Below are 12,701 nucleotides of genomic sequence, written 5' to 3' on the forward strand. Positions count from 1 at the left end.
TGATGACAGGGTATGTATGGATTTCTTTAAAATTTTATAAAGCCTTATTTTTATATTTATTTAATCTTTTATTTGAAGCTTGTAAAACTGATCACCAGTACATTAGGGTAGCCCACCACTTGTCACATGAAAGTTACTCTATGAGAATTACTCTCTCTATATGTGTGTGTATATATATATATATATTATCTGGATACATAGTAAAAGTTATATATCTAGAAAAGTCAAAATGAATAGTAATTTGGGACAGAATACTCTCATACAATCAACACCATCGACTAATTCGTGATTGGATACATGGAAAATTGGAAGGGAGGTCACAGGCCCACGTCAACCAATCATCAGCAACTATAACTTTATATATCCTGTCGAAATAACACTTACAGGGGCCAGGATAGAGTCGTGTATCTACAAATCATCTCAGTTAAGACTTTAAAAGTTCCAAATCGAGAATATACAATTGGCTCGTGAAAGCTGTCATCTACTATAGTTCTCCATGGGTAAGACTAATGGCATTTACAACCAATGGGATAACAACATAACACAGTGCTGCAAAACAGGAAGTGCAAGCTCTTGGAAGTGCATAAACAAAAGGATCTCGCTCTTCGCTAAAACCATGGAGGACTTACAATGCCAATTTGCTCCAGCACAGTGCGTGAGGCAGCACACCTGGGAAGTGAACGGAGAGAACAGAATAATTCAGGCTGCTAGACACTACAAAACTCTATGTTATTTCATTTTCCTCTTTTAGTAGCATAGAAGAAGCCGATGACATGTCTGCTCTTTTGCGACTACTGGATGCTGAATTCTGGCCCTTGTGTGGTAAGCTGCTGGAGGATGACGCGTTAGCGTTAGCAGCAGCAGCAGCAGCATGGCTGCTGTTCCTGGCTGCTGGCACATCATGGCTGTGCTTCCCTTCGTATGTCGTTATAACAGCCTTTGGGTCTTGTGATGACCTTTCGATATGCTTCTTCACGTCACACCCTTGGTACGTGCATTTGTAGTAACTCCTGCATCAAGCAGAATAGATATCTCAAGTGTAAATAGAATTCAAATTGATACTCCAGGTAAGTTGGAAAAAATGCATTATCAAACAAAATCGATAACTAAATAGATAAAAAAGCTGGCCTTAATAATCATTTTCAGTTGTTCGCTGTCATTGGTCAAGCCATACCTTTCGATTGTTTCGTTGTTATTGTTAACTAGTACATGAGTAAACAAGTATAAACAAATCAGGCTTTATGGCCGTATGTCTACCACATCACCACTATTTTGGTCTAATAGTCACAAAACCTCATACTTGTTTTATTTTGTTATTTGTCCAAAATTTAGCATATCCCTGGTGATGAATTTGAACATGAAATTTTATCTTTTAGAGTAGTCAGAGAAGTACATTAACTGCCTAATAAATATTCTTATCAGAACTGTTTATACTGGTTTAATACACATACTTAAAGTTTGTACATAGGAGCACCAAATGGGGATCAGTGCTTGTTAAGTGGCTAAAATCAACACTTTGAGTAGGTCACTAAGTACATAAACCTAGTTTATCTGGTCCCTGTTCAATAAAAGTTTATCAGGTCCCACTTACACCAAGGGAGTACAATACAAGAAGAGAAACTTCCATGTTATCTTTGATATGAGAATAGGCAACTGGACATGCAACAATTCACCAAATGCTTTCAGAATTAACTAACTTAACCAGGAATCATGTTAGATGGCTGAATAGAATTTTGCTGCAGGACATTGTTACTTTGTGGCGTTTACTTTAGGACAGTGTAACAGCAGAAATTTGCCAGGGACGCTATCTTTTTGGGTGTATTTGCTGCAGGACACAGTTCAGCAAATGGTAATTTGCCATAGGACACTGAATTGTGTCCTGAAGCAAAAGCACCCAAAAAGACAATGTCCCCTGGCAAATTTCCAATATAACAGTGTCTTTGGGAAAATGGCGCAAAATATTTCTCGAAAACGCAAGAGAGCTGCCATCATAAGTATTAGGGAAAGCCAAGAAAGGCCTGTACACGATTCCCTGAGGGCAAAATGATAAAATGGCGCAAAATAACATGTCCTGCGGAAAAGTTTTGTAAGAATAGCACTTAAGAATAAAACTTGGTAGTATGTGACATCAATTCCTATGTAGGCAGCATCAGCGGGGCCACATCAAAGAAAGGTTCTACCTTGTCCCTTAATAACCGGTGGCTTTTGCTTCTTCACTCTTATTTCTAAAAGGTTCACAAATCTCAAAGCAATGGTAGTTACACTAACTGGCAATTTCAATAGAAATATGTTATTTTAAATAAAAGAAGCATACATTTTGAAAAGTATTTATTTAAGGTGGATTTTGTAACACCAAGTTTATGTTGTCATCTACATAATCCTGCATGCATTGATGACCAAAGCTAAAACCTTTTCATAATGTGGATCCTAAAACGACATATGTGGATCAGAGGGACTAAAACCTATCAATATTCCACATTTAATTTCTAAAGTATCACACAACACCAAAGAACATGGGATACATGGAGATCGTGGCGGAGTGCAAGTGCTACCATGAGGTTTTCCAGCAATAGTGATATTGCATATTACTTTCCAGGGTCATTGAGCTTAAGTTTCAAAAGATGCGGACTTGATCCAACAATGTGCCACACCCTAAGAGCTCGCACCATAGACCAGTGAGGTACATGTTTTGGGTTTGCTGGAGTAACAAATGATACTCACTACTTAAACAATAGGTAGATCAACAATTCAACATCATAAAAGGCTGATATACATTTCATATCTTGTGGGTCATATTGAAAGTGCATTTGGCCCCCTAAGTGGGTTTTGGTGTTGATGACATGCATAATTAAGGAACTAATGAATTTATCGAGAAATTGACAGGTTTAAGTCTTAAGAAATGAAAAAATGCAAGAAAGGACCCCAATTTGTTTGAAAGACGGTGTTGAAGCATAAAGGAAGATCTTTTTATACCTTCTATTTTTGAATTTGAGTATAGGAACACCGTACTATAAAGAGAGACGCGGATGGATAGCTTGAAGATGTCAAAGTGCTTATTTGAGATGCTAACCGCCTATGAGAGACACCACTCACACAAATTTAGTTTCTCACAGTTTCTGTGAGTGTCGGAAGTTCCAACATGGGGTTGGAAGTTCCGACACCTGCCGGAAGTTTTCAAAAACTTCTGGCTGAGGGTGCTCAGCGGATATAATTGAATAGTATCGGAAATTCTGGTCCTGTGTCGGAAGTTCCGATAATAGGTGCCGGAAGTTACCGGCAGGGGATGCTCAGCTATTTTATTTGAACTATGTCAGAAGTTTCGACAATCACTTAACAGAACAGCAACAGCTAGTTTTTGGGACTCGGGTATTTATAACCCCTCAGCCCCCCTTCATTTGTTGCTGACCTAACCCGAGACAAACACCTCCTAGAGCATTCAATACTCCTCCCCACTCCCTCCTTGAGCTAAATCTTTGAGAGTTTTGAGCTAGGGCTTGGGTGAGAGAAGGATTTGAGGTGTGTGACTCTAGCTTTGAGTGTGAGGTCAACCAAGTTCATCTCAAGAGCACTTGAAGCATCTTCGGTCTTTGATTCGCGTTTGTTACTCTTGAAGCTTGTTTCTAGATGGTTTGGTGTCGCCCGTTTGAGCGCCTTCTCGTTGTGGTGCGCCCGGGAAGTTTGTATTGCCCATCCTCTTGGAGGATTCATAGTGAGTGACTCAATCCTCCTTTGTGGTTGATTGAGAGAGGTAAAGGGTTAGTGAGGACCCGGCTCTTTGTGAGCTCCTCAACAGAGACGTAGCTTCCTTTGTGGGAGTGAACTTCGGTAAACAATTCCTTTGTCTCGTGTACTTATTGTGTTCTTCAAGTTCTTGTTGACCTAGAACTTGATTTGTGCCGATCTACAATCTTGTGAAGTTTCTATCATAAAGATCACCTGCAGTAGTCTCTATACTTCATTGCTGAACTTTTGATTCAAAATAGTTTCTGCTGGAACTTGTTTTATTTTGAATTTCGTAGAGTACCTTTTACTCTGTCGGAAGTTCCACCCCTGTACCAGAAGTTCCGACCGCGTCGGAAGTTTCGGCACAGTGTCGGAAGTTCCGACACATTTCACCGCTGCGAAGAATTTTCAGGTTTTAAAGATCGAGCCTATTCACCCCCCCCTCTAGGCATCACACAATCCTTTCACGTATACAGGAGTTGTTCAATACACCAACTACAGTACACATTAAACCTACTGACTAACAAAGCTCATAATACTTCGAGATGTTCTATTTTTTCAAGAAGAGGCAACTCCTTATACATAATAGTTAGTACCACTTGATAAATGCTGTTATTCAGAGTTATTCCAATTAAACATGTTGTTTCCAGAGGTACATGCACAAATACTGCAGAGTGGATGCATTCAAAGAAGATGGAGAACAAGTCAAAATGCCAAGGGGTTACCTCGGGTGTGGATTCCCTTTTACTACTTTCTGTCCATACTTGCGCCATCGGTAACCATCATCTAAAAGATCAACCTCACTAGTTGTTTGCACAATTATCCTTCGAGCTGGAGTCGGCACATGTCTGCCCAATAAAACTAGCAATTATATACCGAAGCTTGAAAAAATAGAAAAAAAAATGTCTATTATAGAAACTACCTTCTGTTTGCATTTGCACGACCAGCATCTCCATTACCTACCCTCTGTTCATCATCTGCCTCTTCCTCACTATCACTTGAGCCCGACAATTGTTCATCTCCTTCTCTCCTCCTTGACACTGAAGGCCCTGCTAAGCCATCATTTGACCCCCCATGTTTTCCAGAGTGATCTTGAGAGCCTGGTTCTGATCTAGTTGAAGCATCTTCATTCTCATGGAAATCATCTGCTTCATTTAGTAGACCACCACCATCTTTGGACCTCCTTTTCGGTGGACGCTGGTGGTTGTGCTGACCTCTATAAATTATTTGAGTGATGTGTCCTTCTCCTGAGCGCTCCACTTTTTTCTTAACTGGACAACTCGCATGGGTACATTTGTAGTAACTCCTTGGATACTCCCCACCCTTAACCGCCTTCTGGCCATACTTCCGCCAGTTGTATCCATCGTCAGCAGGTTTATCAAAAGTGGGTGCAGAATTCTGGAGTCCTTGTGAAACCTCATTAGGTTCAATGTTGTTGTTACCAGTATGTGACGGCAGAGTTGATATCTCCTGCGTTGATGTCACATTGGCAGGGTTGACATGCTGTAATTTCACAGTGGCAGCTGGTTTTGTTGTCGATGAAAAAGGGATCGAGTAATCTGAGTTATTGATCATATTGTACTGAGAGTGGACTGCTTGTGCTGTTACTTGTGCCAAGGCTTGCTGATGGGACATCTCAAAACTCCCCTGCAGGAAAAAAAAGAAGAGTAATACTTATAATCCAAAACATAAACATCTAATAGTTAGCACAATAAAACAGAGAAACAGACACACAAAAATAGTTGAGCAGATCCAAATGACACAAATAACATGGAAATGTATGAGACACAACAGATTATACCAATTTTCCTTTTTCCCACTCCTGTTAAACTGTAAGTTAGCAAAAGCGGCAGCTCGAGATTGAGATTTCACATCTGTAACAAAGTACTTACTGCAGTTGTAAATGTCATGCTATATTGTAATGGCAACTAACAAATAGAATTATCTGCTCTAATTATGACATAGCATTTCTTCAAGATTGTTAAAGTGATAAAGTCCCCAGTTGCAACATTATACAAACCTTGAAAACTGATATACTCTAAAATTTCATTCATATTAGCAAACAAAACTATTAGTCATCCATTGTGTTTGCTTTCACTACTCTAAAATACATACATATAATGATGTTGTGGCAGCACAAAATGAATGTACGTAAAGCACTGGAGTTGTAGACACCTTCAGTTCCATGCACAAAATGTCTTTTTTCCTTCAAGTCCAATAACAGTTCTTTGGGAAGGAAAAAATTGGAGCGTGCAAAACACATTTCCAATTTGGATTTCCTATATCCTAAATACTGCATGTTTTAAATGCAGTATGTACTGAGCAACACAAGTTTATGTTTGTTACAGTATGCAAAACCAGAATTGCACTACAATTTGGTATACCCCATTGGCCCAGAGCCCCAGACTAAGAAGCCTGCTCTTTTGTCAATTTGATTCTAAAAGTTGGATTTAAGTACAATTAGTTTGGCCTCATAAGTAGTAAAGGAAAAGGATGTTGGCTGCATAAGCAGGTTTGATAGTGCCAATAACATTTGACAATCTGCATTCTATTTCCTGCTTTTATGGACTAACTTGAAGCATATACATCTAAATATCTAAAACCTTACAATGTTTCTTCTGTGAATCAATTATAGAAACTTAAAAACATATTTTTCAATCAAGTGCCACAGATTGAGAGCTGCGTATTGTAATTTTATTTGTTTTGATATATGGATGATCCACTTAAAAAGCCACATAATCACCTTTTTCCACTTTAGTTCAGAAGGTGACCATTCGCTCACCACAAATGACACCATTTATCACATCACAGAAGACAGAACCTAGTATGCAAAAATTCATAAAGCTATTTCTGTAATTGAATCCTAAGTTGTTGAGGCACCCGCGTCTTTTAGTTGACTTGTTATCTGAAATAATGTTAGAATGCTATAACCTGATTGTGCACAAGCAACTCACATCATGAACTATGCATACATGGAGGAGCAGGCAAACATGACTAATCAACGTAACCAATTACCATTCTAGCCTCATCACTGCAAACTAATGAAGAAAAAGTATGGAGTCCTGTTTCCCAAAGTGCACCTGAATGAGACGTCATAATTTTAATGTTAATCAGAGTAACTGATGCTGCACGTGAGGAAAGAACAGGACTTTTCCCCCAACATTAACACCATCAGCAACAGAAGTATCTCAGCATAATCCCAACAAACAAATTGCTAAAGTCCAGGGCGACCCTTGACAACAAGCCTCACATCTGGTACAGCAGCCTACAGCAATCCAAAGTACTCGACAGGACCACGAGATGGCACGAGGGCCTGTTCAGCTGAACTTATAAGCCGGCTGAAAAGCTGAAACGGCTGATTTGTTGTGAGAGAAAAATACTATTCGATGGCTGATAAGCCGGCTGAATAAGCTGAAGCGAACAGGCCAGCGATCGTGCTTTGACCTTTCCACGCTGCACGCAGATCTTCCGGTGCGGGTCCAAGGCAGGCACCGTCACACTGTATTACCCTCCCGAATACGTAATACCCTCCCGAATCCGTAACACTATTAGGAAGCAGTAATAGGAGTAGCATATTCCCTGCGAATTTAATTAAGTACTACTAGTACTCCTCATAACGCACCAGCCAAAAACCCAAGCACGACTGGATAAGCGAGCGAGCAAGGTAGCAAAGCAATGGTGAGTGAGAGGTACTTTGGGTTACTAGCGGGAGGGTCAGGGAATACCGTCGGGGAGAAGAGGCCCGGCGAGCCGAGGAGCGCGGTGGGGCTGAGCCCCGGCGGCACGGAGAACGGGGACGGCGGCGTGGGGACGGCCGCGGCCGGCGAGCCTATGGCGCCGACGAGGAGCTGGGTGAAGGAGCCGTGGAAGGCCGGGGAGGGCGCGTCCGGGAAGAGCGCGGCGGCGAGGGTGAGCGGGCCGGGGCTTGTCTCGGCGGCGCCGGCCGAGGAGGAGGAGCCGCCGGCGCCGGCGAAGAGGGACTCGACGGCGGAGCGCGGGGGCAGCGCGAGCGTGGGCCGCGGCGGGCGGCGCGCAGCCCCGTCGCCCGCGGCGGGGGCGGAGGCGGAGGCCTCGTGGGCCGCCATGGGGGGAGGAAGGAAGGGGGAGGGGAGCAGCTGTGCTCTCGGGGAGCGCTTCCTTTTCTGGGGAGCTAGCTGGCTGCGGCTGCGGGCTGCCCGAGTGCGAGTGGGGGCGTGGGGGAGGCCGGCCGGAGGGGGAACCCGGCCGTATCGCCCTCTGCTCTCGGGAGCGCGGTGAAAAGGGAGTGGGAGGCCGCGTTGACCCGCGGGGCCCCCCGCCTCCACCCGGAATGGAAACGGGGGGTTTGCAAGCATTCACCGCGCGGCACGGGGGTAAACTGGTAAAGCCGTGGAGGTAAAATAACCAGCAGGCCGGCAGCTGGTGGGTGGCCGCGGCCGGCCGGCTGCCTGCCGCCGGTTTGTCTCTCTCGCGTCCGCTCTGGCGCTCTGCCCCGGCCGCGCCCGTGGTACCTGCACCTACCTTCTTGGGCTGTGTTTTTGTTGCTTGCTCAAGAGTCGAGACTGAAGTTTTCAAAAAAAAAAAAAGAGTCAAGACTGAAGCGCTTTGGCTATTGGCCGCGTGCCCTGGCGCGTCTTGACACGTTTTTACCATCTCAAACTCCATAACCTCCTTTATCAAAAAAAAAACTCCTTAACCTTGATGGATTCTATAGGTATATACGGCCTAATTAACCACGTGCGGAGTGTAACACCACATAAATTTGTGCGTCGCCTTGAAAGAGGTGAACTCGTCTTCTGCCAGTGTACTACGTGTCACCTCCGAGAGTGTGGATGTGGATGCAAGTGACAGGAACCTCAGCAACACGTTGTGGGGTGAAAAGGGAAGAGGGATGCACGTCGATATCAGGACCACGTCGGCTCGCTCTTATAGCTTGTACATGTCATCAATTGTACTGTGTGGTGCGGAGAGGTGGGATGGAGACGAAGAGCTAACTCTGCACGATGAGATTGTCTCAAGGCATGTTTATCAATTTTTTGCTGTGGTAATCTGACATTTTAACTTTTCCCATCATCTTTTATTTGGTTTGCACCCTCATTAGGATTGCTAGAGAAGTCGACTTTTATAGTACCCATTATTTGAGTTGACGAGTGAGGCATAGAACCATATAAGAGCTAGTAGAGGAACAGTAATACTTAAGTAAGTATAAGGTTGTTCCATAACGAGCCGACTCATCGATACTCTCCCTCGGCGTGGTTCCTTAAGAAAGCAACCTAACATGTACTCCCTTTATTCCAAATTATAAGTCGTTCCAAGAATCTTGGAGAGTCAAAACATCTCAAGCTTGACCAAAATTATAGAAAAAATTATAAAGAAAATTATAAAGATTTATGACATCAAATAGGTATACTATGAAAATATAATTGATGAAGAATCTAATGACACTTAGTTGACACCATAAATGTTATTATATTATCATATAAATTTGGTCAAACTTGAGATATTTTGACTCTCCAAGATTCTTGGAATGACTTATAATTTGGTTATAATTTGGGATGAACATTGAGCGATATTTATGGGTTAGGTCATATGGCTAGCTAGTGGGGGTAACAACGGCCAAATACATTTGCATCATCTTCTTAAGGGCTATAAATGCACCCCTCAAAGAACTAAATTAATATTAATGCAGTCACAAGATAGAAAATGATTTGCTTGGGCGTGCAAAATTGTCATATTGCGTAAACCGGTGAAAAAATGAGCCGTGTCGCCGTGCCTACTTCAGATTGCACTTTAGAACTTTTTGGCGTTATCTTTACAAACATTCGCATTATTAGACATATAGAAAGATGACATCTAAGTTTTCATCTTGTTAGCGAGTGGAATAGCAAAATGTCAGATAACAATTCTCTTGGGTACCAACTAACTCTATCTTGCTCAATAGATTATTATGACCAAATGTGAACCCTCCTTGCAGCGCGAGTCGTGTTGTCCTTGAATGAAAATGAGTGCTCTCCTAAGCTCGGATACAGTGCGACATCGAGCTCGACTACCCGTTCTCCTCTCGCGTACGTGTTCCTCTTTTCATCCTCTCACTCTAGATGTACAGTACGTATACACATGCGGTCCGGTCCCCAGGAGAAGGTGGACCGGCCATCCTCCATTTTGTACATACTTGTGTAAACGAGGGCAGCAGGCGCAGGCCGCGCGCGCAGCAGCGTCATGCACACGTACGACTCCATTTTTTTTCTACGCTACACAGCGCGACGTATCCATTGACCTTTTGCGTGCAGCTACGGATACGCTGGGACGTACATGCTACGTACAACATGAGCTATGTAAAAGATACTTCGATACTGTAGCTACATGCATCAACATGATGGGCAGCTGGCCCTGTTTGATCCTGAGATTCAGCTTTAACAATACACCTTAAAGGGGTGTTTGGATACAAGGTACTAAAGTGGTGTCACATCGGATGTTCGGACGCTAATTAGGAGGACTAAACATGAGCTAATTATAAAACTAACTGCAGAACCCCTATACTAATTCACGAGACGAATCTATTAAGCCTAATTAATCCATCATTAGCAACTGGTTACTGTAGCACCACATTGTCAAATCATGGACTAATTAGACTTAATAGATTCGTCTCGCGAATTAGACTCCATATGTGCAATTCGTTTTGTAATTAGACTATATTTGATACTTCTAATTAGTATCCAAATATCCGATGTGACATGTCCTAAACTTTAGGAGGTGTTTTCCAAACACCCCCTAAGTTATCGTGAAATCCCATACAAGCTCGTCCCGAGTCCCAACTTCTGGCGACTTATGAGACAATCATCCTCCAAACGTGACCTCCGTGTTTAATAATCTACAATATATATACTCCCTTCATTTCAAATTATAAATCATTTTAATTATTTTTTATACGTCTCTTTTACCATGTATATAGACATAGATTAAGTATATTTAAGTGTGTATAGTAAAGGATATGTATCCTAAAATGCCAGAACAACCTATATTTTGGGCGGAAGTGTTAAAAAACTAGGCATATTTTGGCATATTTAATTCCAAAATTAAGCATGTAAAATATTATCATGATGATTATGTTAAAGTGATTCAGTGATAACATGGTATGTGCAAGTGTTCATATTAAATAGTATTTTAAACATGAACAATATACAAAAGAGAAGGACTAGAGTGTACCCAAAGAAGGGTTCGTTGGGAGGCATTGGTTGCTCCGACATCAACTGGTTCAGACATGCTAAACGGTTGCCCTTGCTTGAAGTAGTTGAACAAAACTGATGCAGGAAGATGTACGTAGTGTAGTCCCTCTTCTAGAAGTAGCAGGAAGTAGACGATTGACCGCCTAGACGTAGAGGAACAGGGAGCGAGCAGTGTAGCTAGGATGGCAAGGAAGGCTCGCGCAAGGCTTGACGTTATGAGTCAAGTCCCACGGACCACGCACGAGGCGAGGCTTTGTTTTTTTAGCGCAAAATAAGTGTTACAGGTTGTACAAATGGTACTAAAGGGGGTTTGGAACCGGTACTAAAAGCGGAATCCCCAGTAGTGCGTACTCGTAGAACAGAAATATGAGTTTTTTTATCAATACCATGAATTTGTTGGAGTGTTCTAATTGGTCTGTACTAAATGAGCCTAACCCACGTAGATGGCACGTCGCAGAAGCAAATTCAGTGTAGCTCGGATGCAAAGCGCATCCGGTGCACACCCTACCCACGGAGCCGATGCGTGGAGGCCGCGTCAATCCGACGGAAGCAAATTCGCACGTCTGGGAAGGCCTCACGCTTCTCGGTCTAGCGACTCATCACGGACGCGCGGCTCGGTTCCCTCACCTCCAGGACTTCACCGATTGGATTGACACCCGCTTGCCTGGCCCCACTGGATAAACTATGAGATCCCAGGCGACGCACGCGAGCTGCCGCCACGCCACCGTGATCAACCCGGCCCGCGCCTCCAAGGGCGTGTTGCTGCCGGTGCATAGGGGTCTGTCCCTTAGCACAGGCAACTACATCATCTCCGTCAACCTCGTACTGCGGCGTGCCCTATGGTGACCCGCACCGCCGCGGGCTCAACTCGTTGACTTGCGCGTCGAGTAATAGGTGCCGGTACGAGGTCCTCTACGGCGACCAGTCGCAGACCGACGGCAATCTCATGCGCGACACGCTGGTGCTGGGCCCCTCCGACGCGCTCCAGGGCTTCATCTTCAGGTGCGGCGATGACGACTCCGGGCTATTCCGGCGACACCCCATCTTCCACGGTAGGAGGAGGGGGTCAGGAGGATTCATCCGTGGTTGCTCCTCCCTGTGCTCTAGCACATGATACAGGCTCACAACAGGCAACCTCAGATGCGCACGAGGATGATGCAACCGCTAACGGTGGTCATGGAGTCGACAGAGAGCAGCCATCACAGGTAGGGTTATCGCATGTTCATTTATATGATAATGCAGAAACATCACATGTTACTCATCTATTTTGGTACGATCATGCATAACATGCCTGAATAATTAATCATCATATCATTTTACAATAGGTGGCAGATAAAGCTGGGATCACTCCTAAAGTTGGAATGAGTTTTGAATCAGAGGAAGAAGCCTTTGAGATGTATAACACCTATGCCGGTAAGGTTGGGTTCAGTGTTAGAAAGAGCAATACAAAGCGTCGAGTGGATGGTAGTATATCTCAGAAATATATAGTTTGCAGTAGCCAAGGACATCAGCAAACCGAGTCATCAAAATACACTACAAGAGACTCGTGTTCAATTTAGTGTTAGAAGAGAGGGGATTTGGACAGTGTAAAAGATTGTAATGAACATAATCATTATCTTGCTAGTCCAGATAAGTCGCACAAGCTGAGATCCCAACAACATGTCATTGAAGCAGACATTATGCTAATTGGCTAGATACGAGAAGCCGGGATGAAGCCAGCCCAAGTGTATGAGTTCATGAAGCAGTTTTACGGAGGAGCCGACAAAGTGTCAT

At 43.5% G+C, this 12,701-nt stretch overlaps 1 protein-coding gene across 2 annotated transcripts; it reads right to left on the reverse strand.

The window, feature by feature from the left end:
• Positions 1–341: 341 nt before the first annotated feature.
• On the reverse strand, positions 342–7,917 carry LOC117838616 (probable WRKY transcription factor 3). Of its 2 annotated transcripts, none has more exons than XM_034718711.2 (4): positions 7,449–7,917; positions 4,646–5,370; positions 4,449–4,571; positions 342–1,010 (listed from the first exon to the last, which is right to left on the reverse strand). In XM_034718711.2, the coding sequence occupies exons 1-4, from the start codon at positions 7,806–7,808 to the stop codon at positions 725–727; spliced, it is 1,494 nt and encodes a 497-aa protein (XP_034574602.1). In that variant the 5' UTR covers positions 7,809–7,917; the 3' UTR covers positions 342–724. The 2 variants fall into 2 exon arrangements, with proteins under 2 accessions (XP_034574602.1, XP_034574603.1); XM_034718712.2 differs by lacking the exon at positions 7,449–7,917 and adding an exon at positions 6,739–7,407.
• Between the last annotated feature and the right edge of the window lie 4,784 nt (positions 7,918–12,701).

The sequence above is a fragment of the Setaria viridis genome, chromosome 9 (genome assembly GCF_005286985.2).
Source record: "Setaria viridis chromosome 9, Setaria_viridis_v4.0, whole genome shotgun sequence".
Classification (NCBI taxonomy): domain Eukaryota; kingdom Viridiplantae; phylum Streptophyta; class Magnoliopsida; order Poales; family Poaceae; genus Setaria; species Setaria viridis.

Bases quoted from the DNA above. Each gene is read 5' to 3' on its own strand.
- LOC117838616 (XM_034718711.2), bottom strand. From the start codon at position 7,808: ATGGCGGCCCACGAGGCCTCCGCCTCCGCCCCCGCCGCGGGCGACGGG. The intron at 5,371-7,448 runs GTATTCCCTGAC...TTTTTCCTGCAG, and splicing joins CGGGCCTCTTCTCCCCGACG to GGGAGTTTTGAGATGTCCCA. The intron at 4,572-4,645 runs GTAGTTTCTATA...TTTATTGGGCAG, and splicing joins CGTGCAAATGCAAACAGAAG to ACATGTGCCGACTCCAGCTC.